Source organism: Eretmochelys imbricata, chromosome 3, assembly GCF_965152235.1.
Source record: "Eretmochelys imbricata isolate rEreImb1 chromosome 3, rEreImb1.hap1, whole genome shotgun sequence".
NCBI lineage: Eukaryota > Metazoa > Chordata > Testudines > Cheloniidae > Eretmochelys > Eretmochelys imbricata.
In genome coordinates this window covers 83,870,106-83,896,579 of record NC_135574.1, presented here as the reverse complement: position 1 = coordinate 83,896,579, position 26,474 = coordinate 83,870,106, and the positions used below count along the sequence as shown (strand labels likewise).

General features: G+C 44.5%; 2 protein-coding genes across 12 annotated transcripts in view; both read left to right on the top strand.

Moving 5' to 3' along the window:
* Positions 1 to 11,198, top strand: part of AK9 (adenylate kinase 9) — a 226,801-nt gene extending 215,603 nt beyond the window's left edge. The window contains exon 41 of the mRNA XM_077812135.1: positions 10,996 to 11,198. Coding sequence (XP_077668261.1) covers positions 10,996 to 11,198 — 203 coding nt within the window. The remainder of the gene's footprint in view (positions 1 to 10,995) is intronic.
* Positions 11,199 to 13,129: 1,931 nt separating this feature from the next.
* The window catches only part of LOC144262738 (zinc finger and BTB domain-containing protein 24-like), a 51,518-nt gene continuing 38,173 nt past the window's right edge, over positions 13,130 to 26,474 (top strand). For 5 of the 11 annotated variants that reach the window (XM_077812921.1, XM_077812914.1, XM_077812919.1 and 2 more), the window contains exons 1-6: positions 13,130 to 13,250; positions 16,410 to 17,400; positions 17,863 to 18,030; positions 18,234 to 18,317; positions 18,858 to 18,941; positions 23,088 to 23,169. In XM_077812921.1, the coding sequence (XP_077669047.1) occupies positions 16,437 to 17,400; positions 17,863 to 18,030; positions 18,234 to 18,317; positions 18,858 to 18,941; positions 23,088 to 23,169 (1,382 nt within the window). In that variant the 5' untranslated portion in view covers positions 13,130 to 13,250; positions 16,410 to 16,436. Of the gene's footprint in view, positions 13,251 to 13,325; positions 13,497 to 16,409; positions 17,401 to 17,862; positions 18,031 to 18,233; positions 18,318 to 18,778; positions 18,942 to 23,087; positions 23,170 to 23,337; positions 23,682 to 26,474 lie in introns of those variants that run through there. The other 6 variants (XM_077812923.1, XM_077812924.1, XM_077812916.1 and 3 more) reach the window with 6 other exon arrangements.

Sequence of the window (26,474 nt, the reverse complement as noted above, 5' to 3'; positions counted from 1 at the left end):
CGGAAGTCATGGATTCTGTGACTTTCCAGGACCTCCCGTGACTTCTGCAACTGCAGCAGCTGGTGTGGCTGACCCCAGGGTCACCCAAAAAGCTAACCCCAGAGCCAGCCAGACCAGCTGCTCCTTGGGTGGCCACGGCAGCTGGCCCCGGGGCTGCCTGAGCAGCAGCAGTCCCGGTGGTGACCCTGGAGCAGTGGTGCCAGGGGCCACCCCGGAGGTTGTCAGAGCAACGGCCCTGAGGGCCTCGGAGCAGCGGGTGGTGGGGGGTAGTCAGCCCCAGGGCCACCTCCCCCCCGCCCCACTTCCAACAGCAGCAGTCCAGGGCCCTAGGAGCAGCTAAGATTTAGTCAGTGGTATTTATAGTAATAGTCATGGACAGGGCACGGGCTGTGAATTTTTATTTATTGTCCATGACTTTTACTAAAAATACCCATGACTAAATCTTACCCTTATTTATGGGCTGTTATACCACCAGTATGCTGATGATTTTCAGTTCTGCATCTCATTCTTATTGAACCTACGTTCTTTAGGATCTCCTTGCTTTCCCAGTAGATAAATACAATCCTTAATGAAAGTTAGCTGACTTAAACTCAGTTCACAGAAGATTGAAGTGATACTTGTTGATAGAATAAAACATCTTTTGGTATTGACAGGTGTAAGGACTGCTTTCGACACTTAGGGAGTATGCCCAAATTTTGTCTCAGTTGTTCATATCAGCTTATTATTTGACTTTTCACTGCTCCTGGATAGACAGGTGACTAGGGTGGCCTAAAGAACTTTTCATCTGTAGCCAGCCCAGAGAGGACAAGCTCTCTTCTCCAGTGTATTCAGGAGTCTAACATCTCCCTGGTTTGTGACTGAGCTGTGCCTTCTGTGCAGAAATAGGAGGCGGTTCAGTGCTGTTGCTAGCGGACTCTGGGCAAGACCACATCCTTTACTTCCACTCACCAGAAGTCTTACCTGTGACAGAGCAATATGTTCAGTGGTTCAGCTCTCCCCTGCCTTTTGTTATTTTTAACCTCTTGCGTTCCATGGGGTTTTTTTTAGGTAATGACAAGTTTATCTTCTCTATCGGGTTCTTCACATACTTTGTGTCTCCATGGAGCTTTCAGAGCACTGAGGTCTTCTCTAATAGATGAATTAACAGTTTACTAGTCCCAGTCAGGGAGCCAACCTTGTAAAACTTTCTTGGCCACCTGAATAAAATTCTTCTTGTGCATGGATAAGTAGCTTGACCCTAGAAATCTCAGAATCCTAGACATCTCTTGTTATATCCAAAACTGGATAGAATTGCATCTCAAATCTGGGTAAATCTGGTGGTGGGGGGTGTGGTTTGAAGATGTAGTGGTGGTTCCAATGAGAAGTCAAGGATATGTCTTGACCCTCAGGAGTGTGCAATGAGCTGGAACAACAGAATCCCTGATCAACCACCTATGAGCCTCAAGGGCCATTAGATGCCTTATCACTAGTTTGGAGAGCCCTGTGACTATCATCCCAGAGTGGGACCTGCATTAGGTCTTACACACTCTTGCTTTATCATTTTTCAGTTCTTCTTTGAGTGATTGCACATGTGCATTCCACTCTTGGTGTCTGTGTGCTCAGCACACCGGCACTGGAAACTTTTTCCCTCTGCGGTACCCATTTGGTGGCTTGAGCTCCCCCTCCTGGCACATGGCACTATATGAAGGTATAAAGGGCAGAGCCATCCTTAGTTCTCAGTTCCTTCTTACTGCCCACAATTTATGTTGGAACTCTGTTCTATGCTGGAACAATTCTTCTCTCAGCCTTTGTGTAACATACTGTATATTGTGACAGGGTTGAGCTAGATGGCTATAGGAGAGTAACAGAAGGCAGATATATTAGCCCCAGTCTAAGTAGGTCCCTTTTCCCTGGGTAAGGTAACAGGGAAGGTTTTTTGAACAATCAGGAACTTTCTGGAGACAATTAAGACAGGCAGATTAGAACACCTGAGCCAATCAAGAAGCTGCTAGAATCAATTAAGGCAGGCTAATCAGGGCACCTGGGTTTTAAAAAGGAGCTCACTTCAGTTTGTGGTGTGCGTGTGAGGAGCTGGGAGCAAGAGGCACTAGGAGCTGAGAGTGAGAACGCAGACTGTTGGAGGACTGAGGAGTACAAGCATTATCAGACATCAGGAGAAAGGTCCTATGGTGAGGATAAAGAAGGTGTTGGGAGGAGGCGATGGGGAAGTAGCCCAGGGAGTTGTAGCTGTCGCACAGCCGTTCCAGGAGGCGCTCTAGACAGCTGCATTCCACAGGGCCCTGGGTGGAACCCTCAGTAGAGTTCGGGCCCGGGTTCCCCCCAAATCCTCCCAACTCCTGGTCAGACACAGGAGTCGTCGACCTGGACTGTGAATTCAGAAAAATGGCCAAGTTGAGGGCTGCCGTGAAGCTCCAGGGCGAGCAAATCCGCCAATAAGCGCAAGACCCACCAAGGTAGAGCAGGAACTTTGTCACAATATATATTGTTAGTCTAGCTCTTAGTGTTAAAAATAACATTTTTTTGGACTTGTCATTTCCTCGTTTGGGGTCTTTCTATTCGTGGTACCAAGGTATGCCCTGGTCACCGGGTGCTTTTTACTCCAGGCCTATGCCAGTTAGCAACCTGCACAATAGCTTCCTAATGTGCTTGGGAGAGGCACCCATGAACACTGGGGTGCCAGAGTTCAAGCCTAGGATGAAGAAGGGTAGGAAGGCCAGGCTGTAATTCCTGCTGATGGAAGCAGTGTTCAGCACACAGTCAGTCATCCCAGTCTGACCCAGTGCTGAGTGCTGCAGCTTCAGTGAGAAGTGCACTTCCTGTGTTAGCAGAATCCTGGCACCATTCTCCCTTGCCTTTACTGAGGAAAAAGTACAAGGCTTCCAGGGGAAGATCTGCACCCTCTAAGTCTGGTAAGATAGTCAAGGAGTTGAATAGAGTGCACCTGAACCCTAAGCACTCCGACAAATGTGTGTCTAAGTCAGCACAGTCGGTTCCAGCACCACAAGGGGCATTGTCGAGGGCAGAAGAGGCACCATCAACTTCTTCAGCACCGCAACAAAAGACCACCTCAGTGCCAACTACTCCAGAGGTGTTTGCAGTGGCAAGGAACCTGCTTTGTCTTTCTGTGCTGGTGTCCCTGTCCTTACAAGAGTCTGGTCCCCCAGCAAAGCTGCCAGTGATTCCAACACCAGTACAGCAGTTGCCCACTTCCCAGACAGGCAGTGCCATCCCAGGGAAAGCCTGCTATGATGGCATCACTCTGCCCATCACCTGGCTCACAACACAAGCCCCCAAAACCAAGAGGATAGGCTCTGCCATGGTCAGAGAAAAGAGAATTCTCCTTGTCAGACTCGGGGGTGGTGTCATACGTGTCTCAACCCTGAAGCAGTACCTGCCGGTCTTTGCCCAGATCCTCTCTTCCTACTTACCAGCAATGGCACCTCCCATGGGAATGTGGCCAGGATAATGGAACCCTGTCCCATTTCAGTGGCCATTTTGGCATCCATGGGGGTTTCCCACAACATTCAGATCTTCTCCAGACTGTATATACTCAATGCTCTCATTTAGAAGGCCTGAGTCTATGCACCGAACCGCTCCATCTCCAGAGTTTGGTACCGGGCCCAGTACTGAGCATCAGGAAGAGGCTCCAGTGCCAGAGCAACAGCCCGCAGAGGAGATTCTAACTCTCCCACTCTTGGCTTCCTCTTCATCCTCGGCAGATGATGCTGTTTTGTCTGGAACAGTGTCGCAGGGTGCCGTATTGCGGAAAAGCAAAATGGGAGTGGGGGGCTGATGACTCAAATGCCTAGTAGCTAGTGTTATTACAGCTGCTCTTGCCTTCTGGGCAGCGCGGCCAAGCAGTCCCAGGTGGGCCAGTGTGGGGTAGATACACCCCATCACAAACAATTTTACCTCCTCCTAATGACTTTAAAGTTTACCAGGAGTTGCTAAATAGAGTGGCTGAAGACTTAGGTGCGTATAGGTCAAAGAGGTCAGGGAATCTTCACATCATCTGGTTGACTTTTTATCATCAGTGTTTCCCTCTAAGGTAGCTCTGCAATTAACAAATTAATAGTAGAGCCTATAAAGGCTCTGTAGCTGGCTCCTTCACTTTCTCCCACCTCAAAAAGGGCAGAAAGAAAATATGATGTACCCTATCAAGGTTTTGAGTACCTCTATACTCACCTGCCACCAGGCTCATTAGCCATGACAGCAGCTAATGAGAGAGAGTGTGTCAAGAACATCAGGCTGCCACGGCCAACTCAAAGAATACTAAAAAGATGAATGTATTTGGCAGAAAAATTTATTCAACAGGGAGTTTGCAGCTGTGTATCACTATCCAACAGGTTCTGCTGGGACTGTATGATTTTAATGTATGGGGCTCCATGGAAAAGTTCAAAGAGCTACTTCCAGAGAACGCTAGACAGGAGTTCTCTTCCCTAGTCAATGAGAGAAGACTAGTCATGAGAACATCACTGCAGGTGGGGCTGGACACAGCAGACTTGGCAGCTAGAACCATGCCTTCTACAGTGGCCATGAGTAGATCATCCTGGCTATGGTCTTCTGATCTTCCCTGTGAAGTACAGAGCACTATCTAGGACTTACCATTTGAGAATCCTTCTCTATTCTCAGACCAGACAGACAGCAAGCTCCATGCACTTAAGGACACTAGAGCCATCCTGGATTCCCTGTGTCTCTACACTCCTGTCCTGTCAGGAAGCACTATTAGCCACATCAGACACACCAATGTTCTGCTCCTTCTCCTGGACAGGACCTATCAAAAGAGTGGTCCAGGGGTTATAGGTAAGGCTATGTTTATGTCACAGAGCTCATGGAATCCATGACTTTCAGAGACCTCCATGACATTCTCTGCTTCAGTCCCAGGGGCTGCAGGACTCTGGAGCTGACAGCCCAGTGGTCCTTGGCAGGGTTCCAGTGACAGGTGACAGACTCCTGAGGGGGCCCTCCTCAAGGTTCCAGTGACAGCCTCACACGGGGAGAGGGGGACACCTTGGGTGAGCAGCTGGGGTGTCTCATTTTCTCTTTGGGAAATATGGTCACCCTGCGGCTTCCAGCTGCCATGGGTGGAGGGGGAACCACACAGCTCCCAGCCACCACGGTGGCGCAGCAGCAAAAGTCACAAACAGGTCACAGCTTCAATGAATTTGTGTTTATTGCCCATGACCTGTCCATGACTTTTAAAAATAACCATGACAAAATCTTAGCCTTAGTTATAGGCATAAGCCTCCCCCTCCTGCTGCTCTAGCTCTGGGGCCCCTCAGGACACAGGAACTGCAAAGCAGCCATTTTGATGGTCCAGTCCAAGTCAGCACATCAGTCTGCATCTCTCCAGACCCAAATCCTTTCCCCTTCGCAAACCATCTGTCCCACTTCTGCAGTGCTTCATCCCGGATTACTTTGGACAAGTAATGCATTGTGGAAGTGGGATATAAGCTCCAGTTTGCTTCTACCCCTCCCTTCCTCTTCAGGGACCACTCTCATGAGAAATACCTTGTCCAGGAAGTTCAATCACTCTTCTTTTGGGAGAAAAAGACGAGGTTCCATATGGTCTCAGAGGGAAGGGGTTTTATTTCCAACATTCCTAATTCCAAAAGCATCAACTCAACAAATTCTTAAAAAGGATAAAGTTCCACATGGTCACCCTAGCTTCTATTATCCCTTCCTTGAATGCTGGGGACTGGTATGCCACCAGCAACTTAAATGATGCCTACTTCCATTTGGCAATCAGTGAAGCTCACAGGAAGTACCTCCAATTTCTGGTAAATCAGAACCATTGCTAGTTCACTGTACTATCTTTTGGCCTGACAGCAGATCCCAGGGTCTTTACAAAGGCCATAGAAGTTGTAGCTGCATTCCTTCAAAGATCGGGAGTGCAGGTTTATCCCTGCCTAGACTGGCTTGTCATGGGCCAGTCCAAACAGCAAGTGCAGAGCAGTGTTACCCTGAGTCAACAGTCAGTGCTCAGTGTTCAATGCTCTGGGACTGTTAATCAACACTGAAAAATCTCTCCTCTCCCCAGTCCAAAGAATAGAGTTTATAGGGGCTTGTCGGTAGGTGGCAGCAGCTCCCACCTAGTGGTTACGGCCCCATGTGGCCATTACATCCAAAGGTTCATCTCTAGTGACATCCTCGTCTAGTGGGTGCAGTCCACAAGTGGCAGCCCTACCTAATGAGTACAGTTCTTGTGATTAGTTGCCAAGCAGCAGCCCTGCCTAATCGGTTCAGTTCTTGAGTAGGGTAGGGGAACCCAGGCTCTCCCACTGCACCAGGTTCCGACCCATAACCCTGGGAAGCTGATTCAGCTTTGCCCACCCTGTGGTGTCCTGTGCCAGCCTCAAGTCAGCTTCCCAGGGTTGCTTTATACCTCCCTCTGCATCCTAGCCAGCCACTATCCATCCCTGGGGCATGCTGCCTTCCAGGCTTCCTGCCTTACTCCCACTCTCTGGGAGCTGTAACTCCCTCCCCCTCCATTCCCTGGCTGGGTGCAAGATCAGGTCACATCCTTCTCTGGAGCTCCCAGAGCATGTCCTTCTCCTTGGCCTGCCAGTCCCCATTGAGCTATCTGGCTGCTTTTTAAATCCCGCCTCCAACCCAAGCATGCAGGGCTGTGCCGGATTAAACTCAAGCCAAGACCTTTCTTCCAGACTCCAAGTTCCAGGCAATTTGATCAAGTGTCATAGGACTGAAGCCTCATCTGGTCTCAACTAACACAAAACTGTTTGAGGCTTCTGGGTCACATGACCTCTTGACTCTATGTGGTTCATCACACTAGATTGCCACTCAGAATTCTGGAGGGTTGGCTGGCATCAGTCTGCTCACCAAGCCACCATCAAGCCATACCCCCACTACTCGCCAAGCCACCATGGACTCCATGGTAAGAGTGCCCTCACATGTCCTTGCCTTCCTAGATGGTGGAAAGATGCAGCCAATGTGTGTGTAGAGGTTCCATTTGCCTGCCCACAACCAACTCTCATGCTAGTGACAGAAGCTTTGACCCTGGGGTGGAGGACCCAGCTTGGTTCTCTACAGACGCAGGGTTTGTGGTCCTCAGAGAATTTAGCTTTACACATCAGTGTCAGAGAACTGCAAGCTGTCAGTCTGGCATGGCAAGTATTTCTATTGCAGATCAGGGGAAGCAGGCTGTTAGTCCTCACAGACAACATGGCAGCAATGTTTTACCTCAACAAGCCGTGGGGAGCCCACTCTTCTTCACTTTGTCAAGGAGCAACCCTACTCTGGGAGCTTTGTATTGCTAACTCAGTAGATCTAGAAGCATCTTACCTGCCAGGTGTACAGAACGACCTAGCAAACCACCTGAGCAGATCGTTGACAAGTCACCACAAGAGGTTTCTTCGCTCAGATGTGGCCACACACATTTTCCAGCAGTTGGGTTTTCCCCCAGTAGACCTATTTGTGAAAAAATCTAACAGAAAATGTCAGCAGTTCTGCTCCCTATGGGGCCACAGCCTGGGTTCTATGACAGAAGCCTTTTTACTGATGTGGTCAGGCACACTCCTCTGCGCTTTTCTACCAATCCAATTCATTCACGGGTATTGCTAAAAATAAGACAGGACCAGGCCAGAGTCATACTTATAGCCCCAGCATGGGCCCATCAGCAATGGTTCTCCACTCTCCTGGAGCTGTCAGTGGAACCTCCAGTTTAACTTAGATTGGACTTGGACCTAATCTCCAAGGATCATGGTTGCCTTCTTCAGCCACGCCTACAATCCTTTCACTTAACTGCAAGGATGCTCCAAGGCTAGACACTAGGGAGCAGGCTTGCTCAACAGGCATTCAAGAGATCATGCTACATAATAGAAAGCCTTCTACAAGAGTGATTAAATAGAGGCATTTGTCCAGCTGGTCTCATCAATATGGGGTGTTATCATCCAGTTATTCAGTTCAACTTATTCTGGACTACTCATTATACCTAAATACCAAGGTTTGGTGGTTAGTTCCATCAAGGTACATCTGGCTGCAATTTCAGCATTCCATCCTACGGTGAACAATTGCTGTTTCTCCAGTGACATGTTCATAACGTTTTAAAGGGCTTAGTCAAATTATACCCTCAAGTGCAGTATGCTGTTCCCCGTAGAATCTAACCCTACTTACTGTCAAGACTTATGGGTCCCCCACTTGAATAGTTGGCTACCTGCTGTCTGATGCTTCTGTCAATGAAAGTGGCTTTTCTGGTGATCATTACTTCAGCTAGAAGAGTAAAGGAGTTATGGTCATTAATGTCAGGATCTCCATATATAATCTTTTAAGGACTGTATTTGCCTGCGCCCTCAACTGAAGTTCCTCCCAAAGATGGTTTCCTCTTTCCACGTCAACCAGCCAATTTATATGCCTATTCTCTGCCCCAAGCAGGATACAAACAAGGAGGAAGAGCATTAGCATACCTTGGACATCAAAATAACCTTGGCATTTTACCTAGATAGAACTAGACACTTTTGTAAATCTTCCCAGTTGTTCATAGCAGTGGCTGACAGAGTAAGAGGTCAATCAGTCTCCACCCAAAGAATTTCTTCCTGGATTTCATCCTGTATACACATAAGCTATGAATTGGCTAATGTCACTCCACCCATCAGAATTACAGCTCATTTGACGAGGTCACAATCAAACTCAGTGGCCTTTCTGGCACAAGTTCCAGTTGCAGACATTTGTAAAGTGGCAATCTGGTGCTTGGTCCACATTTGCATCCCACTATGCTGTGGGTCAAGACACCACAGACGATGCTAGAGTGGGATGAGTTGTTCTCCAATCTTTATTGAAATAGAATCCAATCCTACCTCCTGTTCTATGGTTTGTGAGTCACCAAGAGTGGAATGCACACGTGCAATCACTTGAAGAATTAAAAACAGTACTATCCTGTTCCATAACTGTTGTTCTTCAAAATGTGCTGAACATATCTATTCCCCAACTTGCCCTTCTACACCTCTACACTGGAGTTATGGCAAGAAGGAACAGGGGGGGCTCTGCCTGTTATACCTGCACACAGCAGCATATGCCAGCTGGGGGAATTAAAGCTGCCCAACCAGTACCACGGAGGGGAAAAAGTTTCTGACAGCTGGGTGCACAGACATCAAGAGTGGAAGGACCTGTGCAACATATTTCGAAGAACAATAATTAATGAACCTGTTTGTAACTATTTTTTCTATGACATGTTCTAATATTTATCTTTCTACCAAGACCTGTTTCCTTGTGACTATTAATTCAACAAGAAAGGTTTCAGAGCCCGCCATGCTGTCAATGAAAGAACCATATCATATATTCTACAAGAACAAAGTGGTTTTCCTAATCCCCACATGCTTTCTAATCAATAAATTATATTTTCCACACTTCTCATGAAATCGTACTATCTTTGTGTTCAAACCATTACCAATCTAAGGAGAATTTAGGGCACCATCTGGACATGTAAAGAGACATGAAAATTGATCTCAGACATACAGATTAATTCACAGAATCAGCCTCAAGGTTCATTTACTTTCTCCCAAAGTGTATAGGCCTCCAGATTCTCCCTGGCCATGCGAATGAAGTGCTGAATTGTTAATACCTTTGTAGCATCTGTTAAACAGTTCCAGGGATTAAACTTCATACCACACACTCTGTAGCAGTTTTCTAGACAGAGCCTTGACTACTACAGAGGAAATATATAGAGTAGCCACTTGATCCTTGAACAACGCTTTAAACATTAAGTGCCTCTCCTGTCCTTTTAAATACACCCTTTGTGGGAAGGTGCTTTATGTGTTGGTCCCATTGTAAATTCTTCTAGATCTTTTTTCTCAAGCAGTTTGGATTTCTTGTCTCCCTTTTACCTACACTATCTCTTTCCTTCTTTGTTCCTGTGTTTTACTATTTCACTGTTGTGCTTAGTACACATCAGTCACAGATTGCGGGGGATGCTGCGCTCCAGAATGGAAGTTTGGTATCTGATCATTTCTTTTCAGAACATCTGAAACAATCCACCCATGCTGGTGATTTCCAAATAGGAAAACCAGAAGTAGAGTTTATGTCTAACACATGCCCACACTGAAATGACATCTAGTTTGTCTACCAGTTTTGATTCTATTGTTGGGGTTTTGTTTCAAAATCACATCTAAGTGTTTCTGTGGCTTTGGAAGCAATCTTCTGGTGGGCAGAAATAATAGGTATGGTCTAACTCAGAGTTCCCTAGTAACGGTGCTGAACTGCTTCCAAAAACTGTACAGAAAAGGCACTGCCTATAAATCACAGATTAGGAGAGATGTCACTCATGGAAAGGAAACAGGTTACCTCACCATAGTTATTCATGCCCACTAGCTTGACTGCTGTAATGTGCTCCGCTTACAAATCACTCAGAGGCTTCAGTTAGTGCCACATGCAGGTACATACATTTTTAAGTAAAACAGATTGTTATAGCACATAGCATAGTTCCCCATGATGTCCAGTCCAGTTCTAGGTCCCATTCAAGATGTGGATTATCATCTATACAGCACTGACTGGCCTGAGATTTGGCTGTCTTAAACCACCATTGCCCCGATGCCTCATTACAATTACACTCAACAAGAATACTCTTGCTTTCTGTCACCATGGTTGAATACCAAAATGTGGGGTGGAAGAAGTGGGGTTGAGATTATCGTCAATGTAAGGCCCTTGGCCCTGAAATTTGTTTGCACTTGGCTATTTAAGATGTATTTTAATATGCTATTTTTTAAAGGACAAAAAGCTGAGCACCCATGGCTACTTAAATTCATGTTATGAATGCTTTGCACTTCTGAAAATCACATCCCGAACCTTTTTTTTTTTTTTTATCTGGGCATGTTGGCTCCAGATGTAGTCTGTGGTGATAGTATCAGTAGTTGAGGGGGAAAGGTGTGGGTTTGATCTTTCTGTCTTTACTTTGTAATATGACTCCATCTATCATGATGATTGCAATATAAATTTAAAAAAAAATGTAACATGGTATATTTTAATATATTTGATTTCTTGCAGCTTACAACCCCAGGAGCTCAGAATATGTACGAAAGAAGTACAAGAGGAAACTGGAGCAGTTCATAGATCACTGTGACCTCATCCCCTACTTGGGTACCAAAATGACCCGTAAATACAAAGAACCTCAAAATAGACCTATTGACTTTGATCACAAATTACGGATGTTTTTGTCTCTTAAAGATGTGGATCCAACCTCTGGTTAGTTTGAAATGTGCAACAATGAAATAATTGGGCATTTTCATTGAACTACTGAATTCTGACTAGCTTGGTGAATTTACTTATTTTGTACTTCAACTGGTCATAAATGTTTAGCCATAAAAGTAATTGTGTTAACAAAGAATGTTATACTTTTATAAATAGATAAGACTCTGATAGGTAGAATTTAGTTATGATTCCTGGCATAGATTTGATGTAGTTTATTGTAAAAACGTATTTAGTTTAATATATCATATACAATATATTTTAGAAATGTTTATTATCTTGAAAAGTAGGGAATATTTTGATCAGCACTGAAAGAAAATTATTAAATATTCTGAAAACTTCACTGAATTGTACAATTTAGTTTTTCACATAATCATTTTTCTGTCTCTCAGTATGTCAGCATTATCGGTACAATAAATGCATTCTTTTATTAGATGTAATGGAACAATCTTAAACTTACTTTCACACCGTTGTACAGAAAGAGGCAGTTAGACATGACTAAATTGATTAATTTGTGCTAGATTTTATACTTACCACTTCTGTATCTATTTGTGATTATTAACAATGTAACCAATCATTTAGGGAAACACAGGATGTTTAAAAAACCTTTGAGGAAAATGGTCTCCTCATAAACAAAAATCAAGGAGTTTTAAGATACCAGTGTTTTAAACATACCCAAGCAGAACACTCTTCGAAACAAGTATCTACAAGTGACATGACATCTGACTACAGTAGTTATTTCCTGTTCCTTTTATTGCTTCTACCCAGTTCTTTATTGTAAATGTGTCTGTAGAAACATACAGTTTAAGGAGGGTGTGAATGTAAAACTAAAATATTTAAAAAATTCTCAAAGAACTTTATCTCAGAAAAAAAAGTCAGAATCCATCCGCTCTCGGGCCCTTATCATTCTGTTTGGAAGGACTTTTAAAAAGTTAGTTCTCAAAGCCCAGCCCGCTTCTTAGCCGGGGTCTTTCAAGCATTTTCTTTCTACATTTGCTGATTTTTAAAAAATATGTTTTAAATAAAGCAAGAGCTTTCTAAACTCTGGGACTAGACTGGCAGGGCGGTGAGTGGGTGCAGAGAACAAGCAACCCTTTCTCTGGCAGAAGGCGGCTGAGGTCCGCGGTGTTGCACTGGCCGCAGTTGGGAAGCGGTGACACAAGTGAGACACAGAAAGGAAAGGAGTACTTGTGGCACCTTAACAGGTTTCAGAGTAACAGCCGTGTTAGTCTGTATTCGCAAAAAGAAAAGGAGGACTTGTGGCACCTTAGAGACTAACCAATTTATTTAAGCATAAGCTTTCGTGAGCTACAGCTCACTTCTACTTGTGGCACCTTAGAGACTAACCAATTTATCTGAGCCTAAGCTCTGGTGAGCTACAGCTCACTTCAGCAGAAGGCCTCCTTTTCTTCTTGCGCATACAGACTAACAGGGCTGCTATTCTGAAACAAGCGAGACGGTTACAAGGTGAGGATTGATGTAGGCTGCCTGGCAGAGACCCGCGGCCCGGGCTGCCTCGGTGGGACCTGCGTGCCCAAGTGAGCGAAGACCGACGCTGGGCCAAGCTAGAGGAAGGCTGCTCCCAGAGCCCGGCGGCGCGAGGAGGGGGAAGCGCGCGAGCGCACCGGAACGTGTCACTCAGTAGGACGCTGACCTACGTGGGGGCGGGGGCGCGCGCCTTGCCCGAGTTGTGAGCCGGCCCGGGACACACGCAGGCAACGCCCCCAGCTGGTGCCTGCCCCACTGCCCAGCGAGACGCGGCGCCGTCACCTCCCACAGCCCCTGACCGGACGTGCAGGCCCTCCTCCACCGCGGGCGAGTCCCTACCACAGAACAGGGGCGGGCCGCTTCCTAGAGAAGTCCGCGCCTTCCCCCAGTGCGCGAGGGGCGGAGCCGGGCGGCTGAGGCACGTTGGCGGAGGGGCCGTTGCTGTTCGTTGCGAAGGAGGCGGGGCTTGTGCTGGCTGCGCCTGGAGCCTTCTCGAGGCCCCGGCCGATTTGCTGCTGCCTGAACGGCCGAGAGGGACGTGCGGGCAGCTCAACGGCGTGACGCAGGTTCGTACCCCTCCCAGGGGGGAGGAGAGCTGGGCCCGGCCCGGCCCGGCCCGGCGCGCACCCTCCCTGAACGCTGCCTGCGGCTGCAGCTGATCAGTGAGCCCCGCCGGGCCAAGCCGGGGCGGCCTCCCCGGGCTGCGGTAGCGGCCGGAGCAGGTCTCCCGGACGGGCTGCGAGAGTCTGTGCGGGCCTTACCTCACCCCCGGTAGGAGGCTCTCCCCGATTCCTGAGGCTGCTCCGGGCCGGGTGGGTCGCTGGGCTGAGGGGCTAGAAACCCACTGGCCGCCGGGCGGAAGGTCTGGCCATGCAGCTTGGAAGGGGGCCATGGCGGGAGGAGGCTCGCTGGAGCACTGCAGCTGCACGGAGGTGGCAGCGCTCGGGGCCAAGGAGTGTCCGGAGCCTCCTCCCCACACCCTGACCGGACCCCTTCTTCTCTCCCCCGCGCCGCGACGGGAGACCCTCCTCCCCACAGCCTGACCCACCCCCGCCCACACACAGACACACACACACACAGCCTGACCCACCCCCCCCAGCCTGAAGGGGGAGCCTCTTCTCCGCAGAGTCTGAGATAGCCCCTAGTCTTAGCGGTCTATAACATACACTCGAGCCAGCCTGTGTGCATGGCCCCCCATCACGCTGTAACGTGGGGACCACGGCCCCTGCTTGTGTTGGCCAACATAGCACTTTACCTCATGGGGAGACTTACAGCTTTAGGCTGCTGTGTGCATACCACTCCTCGCAACAGCTTTATGGGGCATATGCCCCCCCCGCATCTATAAATGAGGAATTGAGGTGTGGAAAAGTGTGATTTGCTCAGGATTAGGGTAAACCAGGACCAGAAGCTGAGAGTAAAACCCTGGAATCCTGGTTCCCAGAGCCCCGCTCAAATACCTGCAGTTGCAATCTCATAGCCAAGATCCTCTTGACAAACTGTTCATTGTTTCAGAGAATGTTTGTTTTTTTTTCTTTAGGTGGGATTTGATGTAAAAGTTAAAATGAATAATTTAGCCTCAATTAAAAAAAAAACAGATGCCAAAAGTCTGTTATCCTAGTCTGCGCCTGCTGTTGAGCTCTGATCCTTGAGTCTCCAGTGTGCTGTTTAGTGCTCATCTAGCTCCCTTTCCGGTTATTCGATATTTAGAGACCCTACTAGCTCTTTGACGCCGTGGTAAATCCTGTACTTCACGTTTTCAAACTTTTTTCACAGTACCCATTTTTATACAGACAATGTCTTGTGGACCACCATCCCCTCCTATTCGCAAGCCTGGAAAGGAACTTCTCCCAGGTGGCAGTTATACAAATCTGTGTTACAATTACAACCATTGTTTATATTTAAAATATCCTAAAGCTGGATATTTTTATTGTTTTTATTATTTTTAGCTGTCCTAAAACATTTTAGCAGCTGTCAATGAGGAGAAACTAGCACTATGTGATTAGCCAGCTCTCTGCAGACCATCAGCAAATACTACATGGACCAAAATTTGTCTGATCATATTAGAGAGACAAAGTAGGTGAGGTAATATCTTTTATTGGACCAACTTCTCTTGGTGAGAGAGAGATTCTTTCGAGTTACCTAGAGCTCTTCTTCGTGTCTGGGAAAGATTTTCAGGGTGTCACAGCTTAATACAAGATTGAACAGGTAGAGTATGTGCTAACTACTTGTGCTAAAACTGGCTGTTAGATCTTGAATTTAGCTGTGACACTCTGCGTACCTTTCCCAGGCCTGAAGAAGAGCTCTGTAGCTTGAAAGCATGTCTCTCTCACCAACAGAAGTTGGTGCAATAGAAGATATATCACCCACCTTGTCTCTCTAATATTCTGGGTCCGATATGGCTACAACTCAGATCATATTAGTGTGCATTCCTGTTTTATATAACCTCCCTAGAGTATGTTTTTTTAGAAAAACCAACAAATATTGTTAGGATCTTGCAGCCAGAAAAGTAATGATACGATTGTGTTGCTATGAATGTATACAGTACCGAAATACCTACAAGCCATGTGCAGCTTCTGCAAGTTAATGTTACGAGAACCATAAATTTGAATTCCTTGGCAATTGTTTAAACATGTAACCTTATTTTACTTTTCTTATTTGAAAGTTAACTATTTTTATTAATATCACAGGTCGTTAATATATTATATATGGGCAAATTACAGTTGTTACTGTACAAAACATAATTGTTGCATTCCCTGACCACTTTGTGCTTAAGCATGCTGTTTTGTTTGTTGCCTAAAAGTAGTGTTATTATTTTTGCATTTAATTTCATTCTTTTAGACTATGCTTGCAATACAGAATTTTACAAAAAAACATAAATCACAAAGATTACTACCAGTGGCTTAGCAGAATTTGTGTTTAGATAGGTAGGAACCATCATATAAGCAAGGCTCTGGCAGCTTCCAGCATTTTTACCACTTGTTAGTGCTATTTCTTTCACAGCTACCTCTGGACTAAAAATATGCAGGGAAAGGTTTGAAGGAGAATTTTTCAGAAGTTAGCATGTGAAACCATGCCCTTCTTGAATCATAGAATATCAGGGCTGGAAGGGACCTCTGGATCTAGTCCAACCCCGTGCTGAAAGCAGGACTAGTCCCCCATTTTTTTCCCTAGATCCCTAAATGGCCCCCTCAGGGATTGAACTCACAACCCTGGGTTTAGCAGGCCAATGCTCAAACCACTGAGCTATCCATCTGCTCCCCCATAGGAGTTTCGCTATTGACTTCAGTGGGCCACGGTATCATCCTAGGTTCTAATAGAAGTCCCATCATAACCCTAACTAAGGTATTTGTGAAAGTGAAAGCTAATGAAAACAAAAGTTAGTTTTTCCACTGTCTTTTTTTAAGTTCCAAAAGACATTAGTTTCAGATGGGGCAGCCATTTTGGGTACTGAACAGCATGAGGCACATTGGTACTAAATAAATAATAATAGTCAAAAATAATTTCCATTTCACAAAGTTTTTATAGATGTTCTTAAGTATTTAAAAACTTTGCTTTATTTGAAGGGAAAAAGTATATGTCAGGATTGACTTTTTATAACTAGGTCAAAAGCTTCAGTTTTGCTGCAGAAATTCCTTAGTTATGGAGTAAGCTGTAATATTTTATTTTTTGTAATGCAAATCTCTAAAAATGTTTCTTTTTTCAATAATACCGTTTTACTCTTGTAGGTAACTCTTTTCCTGTTTGCAGTAAAAATGGCAGAAGCAATTGCTGACCCTCCAGAGAAGCTTGTTGTTATCCACTCCAAGGCTCACAGAGATACCATTCTAGCTAATTTTGCAGAACAAAGGAAAAAGAATTTTCTTTGTGATATCACTTTAATAGTAGAGGATGTGCACTTCAGAGCCCACAAAGCTTTACTTGCTGCCAGCAGTGAGTACTTTTCAATGATGTTTGTAGATGAGGGAGAGATAAGCCAGTCAATTTATATGTTGGAGGGAATGGTTGCAGACACTTTTGGTGCACTACTGGAATTTATCTACACAGGTTATCTCCATTCCAATGAAAAAAGCATGGAACAAATACTGGCAACTGCACAGCTCCTAAAAGTGAATGATTTAGTATGGGCACATGCAGATTATCAGACCAACCATAGCCCAAATAATCCTCTCACATCTAGTAGTGGTGCTTCAGTAGTTGTCTTTGCAAATGACAAGAAAAATGGAGATCCACCAAAGCGAAAACGAGGAAGACCAAGAAAAGTCAAGAATGCTCAAGAGGAAAAATTTGGGACATCTTCTGTTGAAGATGTGCAGCTAAGAGAGAACAATTCAGTGCGAAATAAACAAAATTTTATGAAAAAAGTTGCAGCGGAAGAAACTGTTGCCAGTGAACAAGTTCCAGTAAGGAAAGAAGTGGAAGAAACTGAGCCAGCTTGTGGTTCAGAAGCTGCTGTAGATCTATCAGCTGAGAAGGATGAGAATTATGATCCTAAATCTCAAGGAATACAGAGCAATCAGAGTCGTTATAGCAAACGTAGAATACGGAGGTCTATCAAGCTAAAAGATTATAAACTTGTTGGTGATGAAGATGGAAAAGTATTGACAAAGAGAACTGATAGAAAAAGAAAACGCACAGGTTCTGAAGCTTGTTGCAAAGAATGTGGCAAAGTGTTTAAATATAATCACTTTTTAGCTATTCATCAGAGAAGTCATACAGGTAGGCATAAAAACTACCTTTTTTGGGTTAGGGTATGGTAACTGGCTACAATTGGTTTGCATTGTAATTATTCAAATGTTGCTTTATATCGTGGTATTGATATATATGGTGGATCACCAAGATTTTGTTTCTACTATTTTACTTAATTCTTATCTTCAGAGATTATAACCTTTGTAGTTTGCACACTGATTGCTATCTAGTTAATTATTTTTTCCAACGAAAAACATTAAATTGGATATTGGCAGTGCCTATCCAATGCTACTTATAAAATGATTGATTTTTAATGATTGCTATAAGGGAGCTTAGGTTTTTGTCTGTATTAATCCTCCTGGTCTACTGAAAATTCATTTTTTAATGGTGATAATGTCCTGTCATGCATCTTGCTATCAACTTAGAATATTTACTTAGAAATTTATTAGCAATAACTCTTTGCTATTTACAGTCTTGGCGCTTTACTTTTAGGAGAACGCCCTTTTAAATGCAATGAATGTGGTAAAGGCTTTTCCCAGAAGCACTCTCTTCAGGTTCATGAACGGATGCATACTGGAGAGCGACCATATACCTGTACTGTCTGTAGTAAAGCTTTAACAACAAAACATTCTCTTTTGGAACATATGAGCCTACACACAGGTTAGTTATCAAAGACAAATATAATCTAGCTATACTAAGTATTAGACATTTCAAAACAAACATTTCTGCTCAGTATTTTCTTTTTAAAGTAAGTGTTAGACTCTTATGCTATAAGGTAGCTAAGTTATACAGAAATGTTAGTTATGTTTTAGCTTAATTTTTGGAATTATTTATATTTTTAGGGATATTAATTTTTATTACAGGACAGAAGGCTTTTACGTGTGATCAGTGTGGAAAGTATTTTAGCCAAAAGAGACAACTGAAGAGTCATTACCGAGTGCACACAGGTATAACAAGGCTGGTGAGGGAGGACGGGCGGGTTGCCTGGCTTTCTCCCCCTCCCCCTCCCATCATCATGATCTGTTAGGCTGTCACCTGATCACCAGAGATGAGTAGTAAAAGTAGTACCATCACTGTCTGTTGTCAGTATTGTGCTTTGTGTTTTTCTGCTACTCCTCTGGCTGAATGGTATTGATTGCTTTAAAAGGAGTCCCAGCTAATTTTGTTCTAGAAAGATGGTGGCTGGATAATAGGCATGTAAAGTGGAGAGGAACTAAGGAATCACAAAGCTCCAAAAGGAAGGTGATAGAGGTAGGAGTTAAAACAACCAGCGTCCTTTCTTCAGTGATCGAATTAACTGGGGAAATGGAATAGAATAATGCTGCCATTTCTAGTGATGTGCAGCAACAGAAATAACTAATGAATCGTTGTTGTCTTTATATATTATATTAAAGTGGTTATTTTACAGGGAAGTGCTTTAACAAAGATCACTGAAGAAATACAGGGGATCACTTATGCACTGACACTTTTTTTATTATTGCGACAAGGCCATTCATTGCCGGAATGTAACCAGTGTCATCGCAAATTCATGGATGCAGCTCAGTTAAAGAAACATCTAAGAACACATACAGGTATATATTACACACCATTTTTCTTTCAAGGAATGCTAAGACCAACTTGTTGGCTGTGATGGGGTTCACATACCCCATCCCTGGTTGGCAGGGAGACCTCCATTGGGTGTGCAGTAATGTCCTGGCTCCCAGTGAGGAGGTGTACCCCCTAGGAATGGCCACAGGTATTTGTAGCCAGTGTAAAATAGAGGGTCATGTGAGGCAGCCTAAAAGCAATGCCTACTACAAGATGGGCTGCTTTTCTCACAGAGGGAGACCTTCAGAAAGTGCTGGAAGGCTCTTCAGTGGTACAGTCCTCAGTGAGGACTGGGTCAGGCTGATGGAGAGCCAGGTGGTGGTAGGAACCTATTGACTACAACCCAAAAACAGAGAAGCCTTCTCCCAGAGTTCTTGAGGGATGGATTATTAGTGAACCTTGTTGACCAGTAAAAGAGTTTATGATGTTTTAATAAACTAGACTTTGAGAGGGGAAATGTAATTTGAAATACATAGGGTGTACGTTGCTTGGAGAGTCAGAGGGCAAGCTGAGGCAGACTGACTCTCCCCTACTGGTTAAGCATAACGTTCCAAGAAGGTAATTCATGTTGAAGGTCATGTTTGAAAGGTGACTTTTAAAATAATTATAATTCTCTTGTAGGAATTCAGAAAGGGAAAAAGTATATACTATTATTCTAAAAAAGTATTTTGTGCTTACTTGAACAACAGTAGATTCTATACTACCTCAAGATCCTTAGAAATCTCAGTTTTGGACTTCCTGTTTTCTCTACCAATGACACCACAAATACCATAAACAATAAGAACTAAAATAAAGGTTATAATGTAATGCATTTCAAACTGTTATGGTACTTGTGGGTTTTTTTCAGGGTTTTTCTGCCCCTTGGAGTAACGGGAAAGTAATTTAAAATACTGTGCCAATTATACCTTTAAATTGGAATCTGCTGTTAATATTATTACTCTTTTTTCCCTTTTTCTGGAATTTTACAAGCATGTTTTAAATGTAGCAAAGCCTTTGTAATTCGTCGTTAAATCTTCATTGTGGAGGTTTAGATTTGCAAAATTTTCTATTGTAAAATTTAAAATGATAGAAAAATGAAAACATGGTATGCAACTTCAGATTTGTATAACTTCTCATAGTTTCTCTGTCTGTGACAGGGAGAAATTGCTTTTATAAATGATACCCTTAAACATTTGCTTTTTGGAATTCCCTACATATGTATAGTCTGTTATTGGGTCAGTGCTTGCTTTCTCATTTTTAGAAAAAGGTATATGCAGGGATTATTTTCATTTGCATGATTGGTTTCAGAGTAACAGCCATGTTAGTCTGTATTCGCAAATAGAAAAGGAGTACTTGTGGCACCTTAGAGACTAACCAATTTATTTGAGCATAAGCTTTCGTGAGCTACAGCTCACTTCATCGGATATGAAGGTCCCCTGCTGCCTTCTCGGAGGCCAGCAGGTCCCCTGCTGCCTTCTCGGAGGCCAGCAGGTCCCCTGCTGCCTTCTCGGAGGCCAGCAGGTCCCCTGCTGCCTTCTCGGAGGCCAGCAGGTCCCCTGCTGCCTTCTCGGAGGCCAGCAGGTCCCCTGCTGCCTTCTCGGAGGCCAGCAGGTCCCCTGCTGCCTTCTCGGAGGCCAGCAGGTCCCCTGCTGCCTTCTCGGAGGCCAGCAGGTCCCCTGCTGCCTTCTCGGAGGCCAGCAGGTCCCCTGCTGCCTTCTCGGAGGCCAGCAGGTCCCCTGCTGCCTTCTCGGAGGCCAGCAGGTCCCCTGCTGCCTTCTCGGAGGCCAGCAGGTCCCCTGCTGCCTTCTCGGAGGCCAGCAGGTCCCCTGCTGCCTTCTCGGAGGCCAGCAGGTCCCCTGCTGCCTTCTCGGAGGCCAGCAGGTCCCCTGCTGCCTTCTCGGAGGCCAGCAGGTCCCCTGCTGCCTTCTCGGAGGCCAGCAGGTCCCCTGCTGCCTTCTCGGAGGCCAGCAGGTCCCCTGCTGCCTTCTCGGAGGCCAGCAGGTCCCCTGCTGCCTTCTCGGAGGCCAGCAGGTCCCCTGCTGCCTTCTCGGAGGCCAGCAGGTCCCCTGCTGCCTTCTCGGAGGCCAGCAGGTCCCCTGCTGCCTTCTCGGAGGCCAGCAGGTCCCCTGCTGCCTTCTCGGAGGCCAGCAGGTCTGGTTAACCTAATAGAAATGCCTAGCTCACTAGAGCTGGCGGTGTGCACACCAATATTTACAATAACTGAGGTTTTTTACCAATATTCCCCCTTTCGCAATTCTCCACCAAAATGTTGTACCAATAAAATAAAAACCAGCAGGATCTTATTAAAGGGAAAAAGGCAAAATACCACATTTACTGTGAATACAGAAAGAATCATAGTAAGCAGTTAGTTATAGTTATAACATTCCATTCAATCTCAAATTTATTCTCACATTCACACACACGTACACGTACACGTTCTGCAAGGTTGTTATCATAGTTACCAGCCTTAGAGTTGCTCATGCCAAGCCACTGGCCAGGTGGCCTGGACATGAGGAAGGAGCAGGGCCTTGTCAGATGCTCATCTGATGCTCCTGGAAGTTGGTTTTCAGAATCAGACCCCCAAAGTTCTCATTTTTTAGAGTCTATTTTTATAGGAATTTCTTCCTATGCCAGTCTATGGGAATTGCTGCTTCATGCTGTTGCTGAATCAATCAGCAGATAGCACATTCCTGACGGCTCCAAGATGTTATCTTGTTCTTTGGTTCTCCCATTCTTGAGGCTGTTGGGTGGATTCCAGTCTGCCCTCGGGGGGGTCCTCTGGTTATTTCCACTTGACGCCTTCTTCAGCCGATGGACACTGGATTCTTAGGCTGGCACCTCCCTGATCATTCAGTTATTATCCACACCAAGCATCCATCCACATACATCCTCTATCTCTATTTTAATCACAATTGTTAATACAACAAAAGGGTGGGGAGTCTCTGGGTGCTGTTTCTGTTGTTAGAGTATTGCTTTGAGTCTCTCTCTCTGTGAATTGCTTTGAGAACAGACTCTGTCTTAGAATGTACTAACACAATTAGCAGCTTGCAAGTTTCACACATAGAGGGAGAGAAACAGTACCAAAAACCAAGAGACCTCTTAATTAGTAATACCCTGGAATTTAAACTATGGGGAATCAAATTCATTTGTGATTTTAATACAGAACTTCTTTAATATGATCCAACAAGGAGGGGTGTGGGAAGGGGCTCAGGGCAGGGGGTTGGGGTACACGAGGGGTGCGGCAGGGGTTGGGGTACACGAGGGGTGCAGGCTCCGGTCCGGCGCCGCTTACCTTGAGTGGCTCCAGGGTGGCAGCGGTGCACAGCAAGGCTAAGGCAGGCTGCCTGCCTGCCCTGGCCTCGTGCTTCTCCTGGAAGTGGCCAACATGTCCGGGAGTGGCGCCTGGAGCTGGCAATCCTGCAGGCCAGATTGAAAGCCCTGACGGGCTGGATCCAGCCCACGGGCCGTAGTTTGCCCTCCCCTAATCTAGGCACTACAGAGAAATGTTGTTACTTTGCGTTTGCTTTCTTCGCTTTGTCAGTTTGGGACATTGCCTTGCTACTATGTGGCTTTTTATCACTGCATTTAATCATTCTGGCTAGCTCCATGTAAGAAGAGTAATTCAGTAGACAGTAAAATCCCAATTTACCCAAACTCCTGTTCACTGAAGTTCCATTGTATTCCCTGGAGTTGGCACTGCTTCACTGTGGTCAGTGTGTGTTATGATCTTGCCGGAATGCAGCCTCTTGGAATGCCATGCTTTCTTACACTAGAAGCATAAGAATTTAACTTCCTTTATTCCTGAATTAGCAAGCATGAATAACTTGCTTTTACACTTGTTAATGTGCACAGTGGTGATTTCTTAGAACTTAATGTAATTATGAGCAGTTAGTCTGACCTATTGGATAAAGCACAGGACTCTGGAGACCTGGGTTCTATTCCAGGCTCAGCCACTGGCCACCTGGGTGACCTTGAGCAAGTCAGTTCACTGCTTTACCTCAGTTTCCCAATCGGTGATATGTAGCTAATGATACTTAAAGTGCTTTGAGATGTACTGATGAAAAGTGCTATATGAGAGCCTGGTGGTGGTGGTATTGATTATTGGAGTAACTATAACTTATGAATGTACATCAAGCTATTGTTTTTTGTAGGTGAGAAGCCATTTACTTGTGAAATCTGTGGCAAGTCATTCACAGCAAAAAGTTCTCTTCAGACTCACATCAGAATCCACAGGTACAGTATAGTTTTGCAGTTTATATTTTTTAAAGCTATTTATTTAGGAAGTTTTAATAGGTTTAAAATTCTTGCCATATAAATGTCAAAAATAAAATCATTACAACGGTGAACTTTTGTTTAGAGAAATATACAGTAATATAATGATTGGCTCTCTTTATTTAACAGGTTGTTACCGTATTACAGAATGAGCATCTTTACACTACCCAAGACATGCATGATTTTTATTAAATTGAGTGAATCTCTGATATGAATGAGTGAATTGAGTGAATCAACTTCTAGTCCAGTACATATAGTATATTGGTTATCCAATGACACTAGTAACCATTGCTCCTTAGGTGCACTTACTTCATGTGTGGGTACTGATTGATTACTAAATGCTGTGAATAGCACGTATTTGTATTTTATTAAAATTTAATAAAATAAAATTTAATTTCCTCATTAAAATCTGCAAAATTTTACACTGATTCAAATATGCTGCACAAAAGTGCAGCGTATTATTAAATTTTATAAATCAATGAATGAGTCCTGTATCATATTTTCATGGTGGCTTTTACATTTTACATTAGTAGGTAGTATTATGATAACTAATCTAGGCATGCTGTAAGGCTCTCCTCTCTGACAGAGCATTTCCACTATAATTGTCAAAGTTCCATCCCCACCCTGAACTCTAGGGTACAGATGTGGGGACACGCATGAAAGACCCCCTAAGCTTATTTCTACCAGCTTAGGTTAAAAACTTCCCCAAGGCACAAATCCTTCCTTGTCCTTGGATGGGTACTGCTGCCACCACCAAATGAGTTAGACAGATTCAGGAAAAGGACCACTTGGAGTTTCTGTTCCCTAAAATATCCTCCCAAGCCCCTTCACCCCCTTTCTTGGGGAGGCTTGAGAATAATATACCAACCAAACCAGATTCTTAAACAGAACTTTATAATAAAGGGGAAAAAAAATAAAAGAAGCACCTCTGTAAAATCAGGATGGAAAGTAACTTTACAGGGTAATCAGATTCAAAACACAGAGGATTCCCCTCTAGGCAAAACTTTAAAGTTACAAAAAACAGGGATAAACCTCCCTCTAAGCCAGTGGTTCGCAACTCTGGTCCACCACTTGTTCAGGGAAAGCCCCTGGCGGGCTGGGCCGGTTTGTTTACCTGCTGGGTCTGCAGGTTCAGCCAATCGCGGCTCCCACTGGTCGCGGTTCGCCGCTCCAGGCCAATGGGGGCTGCAGGAAGCGGCACGGGCCAAGGGATGTGCTGGCCGCTGCTTCCCGCAGCCACCGTTGGCCTGGAGTGGCGAACCGCAACCAGTAGGAGCCGCGATCGGCTTAACCTGCGGACGCGGCAGGTAAACAAACCGGCCCAGCCTGCCAGGGGCTTTCCTTGAACAAGTGGTGGACCAGAGTTGTGGACCACTGCTCTAAGCATAGGGAAAATTCACAAGCTAAAAACAAAAGATAATCAAAAACATGCCTTGCCTTATTTACTTACTCTTTTTGTAATATTGAGACTCATTTTAGGAGAAGGAGTTTTCTGACCTGATGCTTCTCTGCTTCCCCAGAGAACTCACAACACAGAGCACAAACAAAGCCTCTCTCTCCCCCATTTGAAAGTATCTTTTTTCCCCATTGGTCCTTTTGGTCAGGTGCCAACCAGGTTATTTGGGCTTCTTAACCCCTTACAGGTAAGGAGGAATTCTAGGATACCCTTAGCTATATGTTTATGACAGTAATTGATGTGGTGGTGATGTTTTAACCAGAGGAGAGTAGGAAAGTCTCTAAAGTACACTAGTGACCTTGTCATGTAGTTTTAATTTATCTGGGAAGCGTTTAGGTTCTACAGAAAACCCCAGTAAGTTTTAAGCCAGGGATTTAGGTTGCATTCTTTAGAACAGATGCGGTTTCTTTCCTAGTTCAGTATTACGAGTAACACCTACAATTTCTGTAGCTGAGAGATTAGTTCACAGAGGGGAAAAAATTCTTTTCAGTTTTATTTGGTACATTTGACAACATTGTGCATAAGCAGTTTCACTATAGTCAGTTTCTCCTGTTGTATTTGTAGATCTCTCTCTCAGCTAAAGAGGAGGAAAAAAAATGAAACAAAATGAGTCTGACGCCTCACTTGAAGTTGTCCCAGTTAACACTGTTTTGTTACTAGGTTGCTGATCTATTACAGAACATGTTTGTTTAAAGTCACGCACTGTTCCATTATAAGGTTGTTTGGCCCACGCGGTGCTCCTGCCAGGGAGTGGACAAGCAGGTGAAATGGGGCAAGCCCCTATGCCCCGACCCCGCTCCCCAGCAAGAGTGCCGGGTGGCTGGAGTGGGGTTGGGGCAAGCCCCTATGCCCAAACCCTGGTATACCCCTGCCTCAACCAAGCTTCACAATCCTCATTGGTGAATACAGTATTAAGTTGGTTGTTTATAATTATTTAAAACTAATACTGTATATGTATATAATGTCTCTTGTCTGCTGAAAATTTTTTCCCTGGAACCTAATCCCCCCCCCCCCCCATTTACATTAGTTCTTATGGGGAAATCGGATTCACTTAAAGTAGCACTTTTCAGGAACCTAACTACAATGTTCAGCGAGGAGTTACTGTACAGCTATGTTTTAAAAGTCATGTATTCTTGGTTATCACAGATCCCTTGTTAATTTGAGGTATCAGCCCTTCCACCTGAAATATATGCTATGTATCATGACATCAATCTGCTTTTATGTTTTTTCACTTTAAAAACACAATGTATCGGATTAATTTTAATAGTAAACATGCATCACTATTCAAATGATAGATGCACAATTTCTAATTTTGTATTTGATTACTGCATGGGTAAATGTTACGAAGGTTCAGAAACCTTTTGCTATAAAGCTTGTCAAATTCCTTTGGAAAACTTGGAGAGATTCCATCTAATATGGGGCAGAGACTGTCTTTATTTTTGTATATTTTATATCATTGAGCATACTGTCAGCACTAAACAAATAGTGATACCAAAAAATTTCTACTATAGGCTTCTCTATGAGAGCAGAAGCAAGTTACTACAATCATAACTGTTACTTGACCATTTTCCTGTATGGCTTCTGTTGAGACAGTTCCTTAAATTAACCCCTGTAGTAAGTCTATAGCAGAGTTTCTGAACATAATACCTGTTTATATAAAATGCAAACTATTACATTTGGCCTTAAGTGTTTGATATAGATTATAATGCCTTGTTGTAATCTTATGGTGTTCAGATATTAGTGCTTGTTTTGGCATTAAAACCTCAAAAGTGACATTTTTAGGATTTACTGTGTGCAGTCTGACCAATTT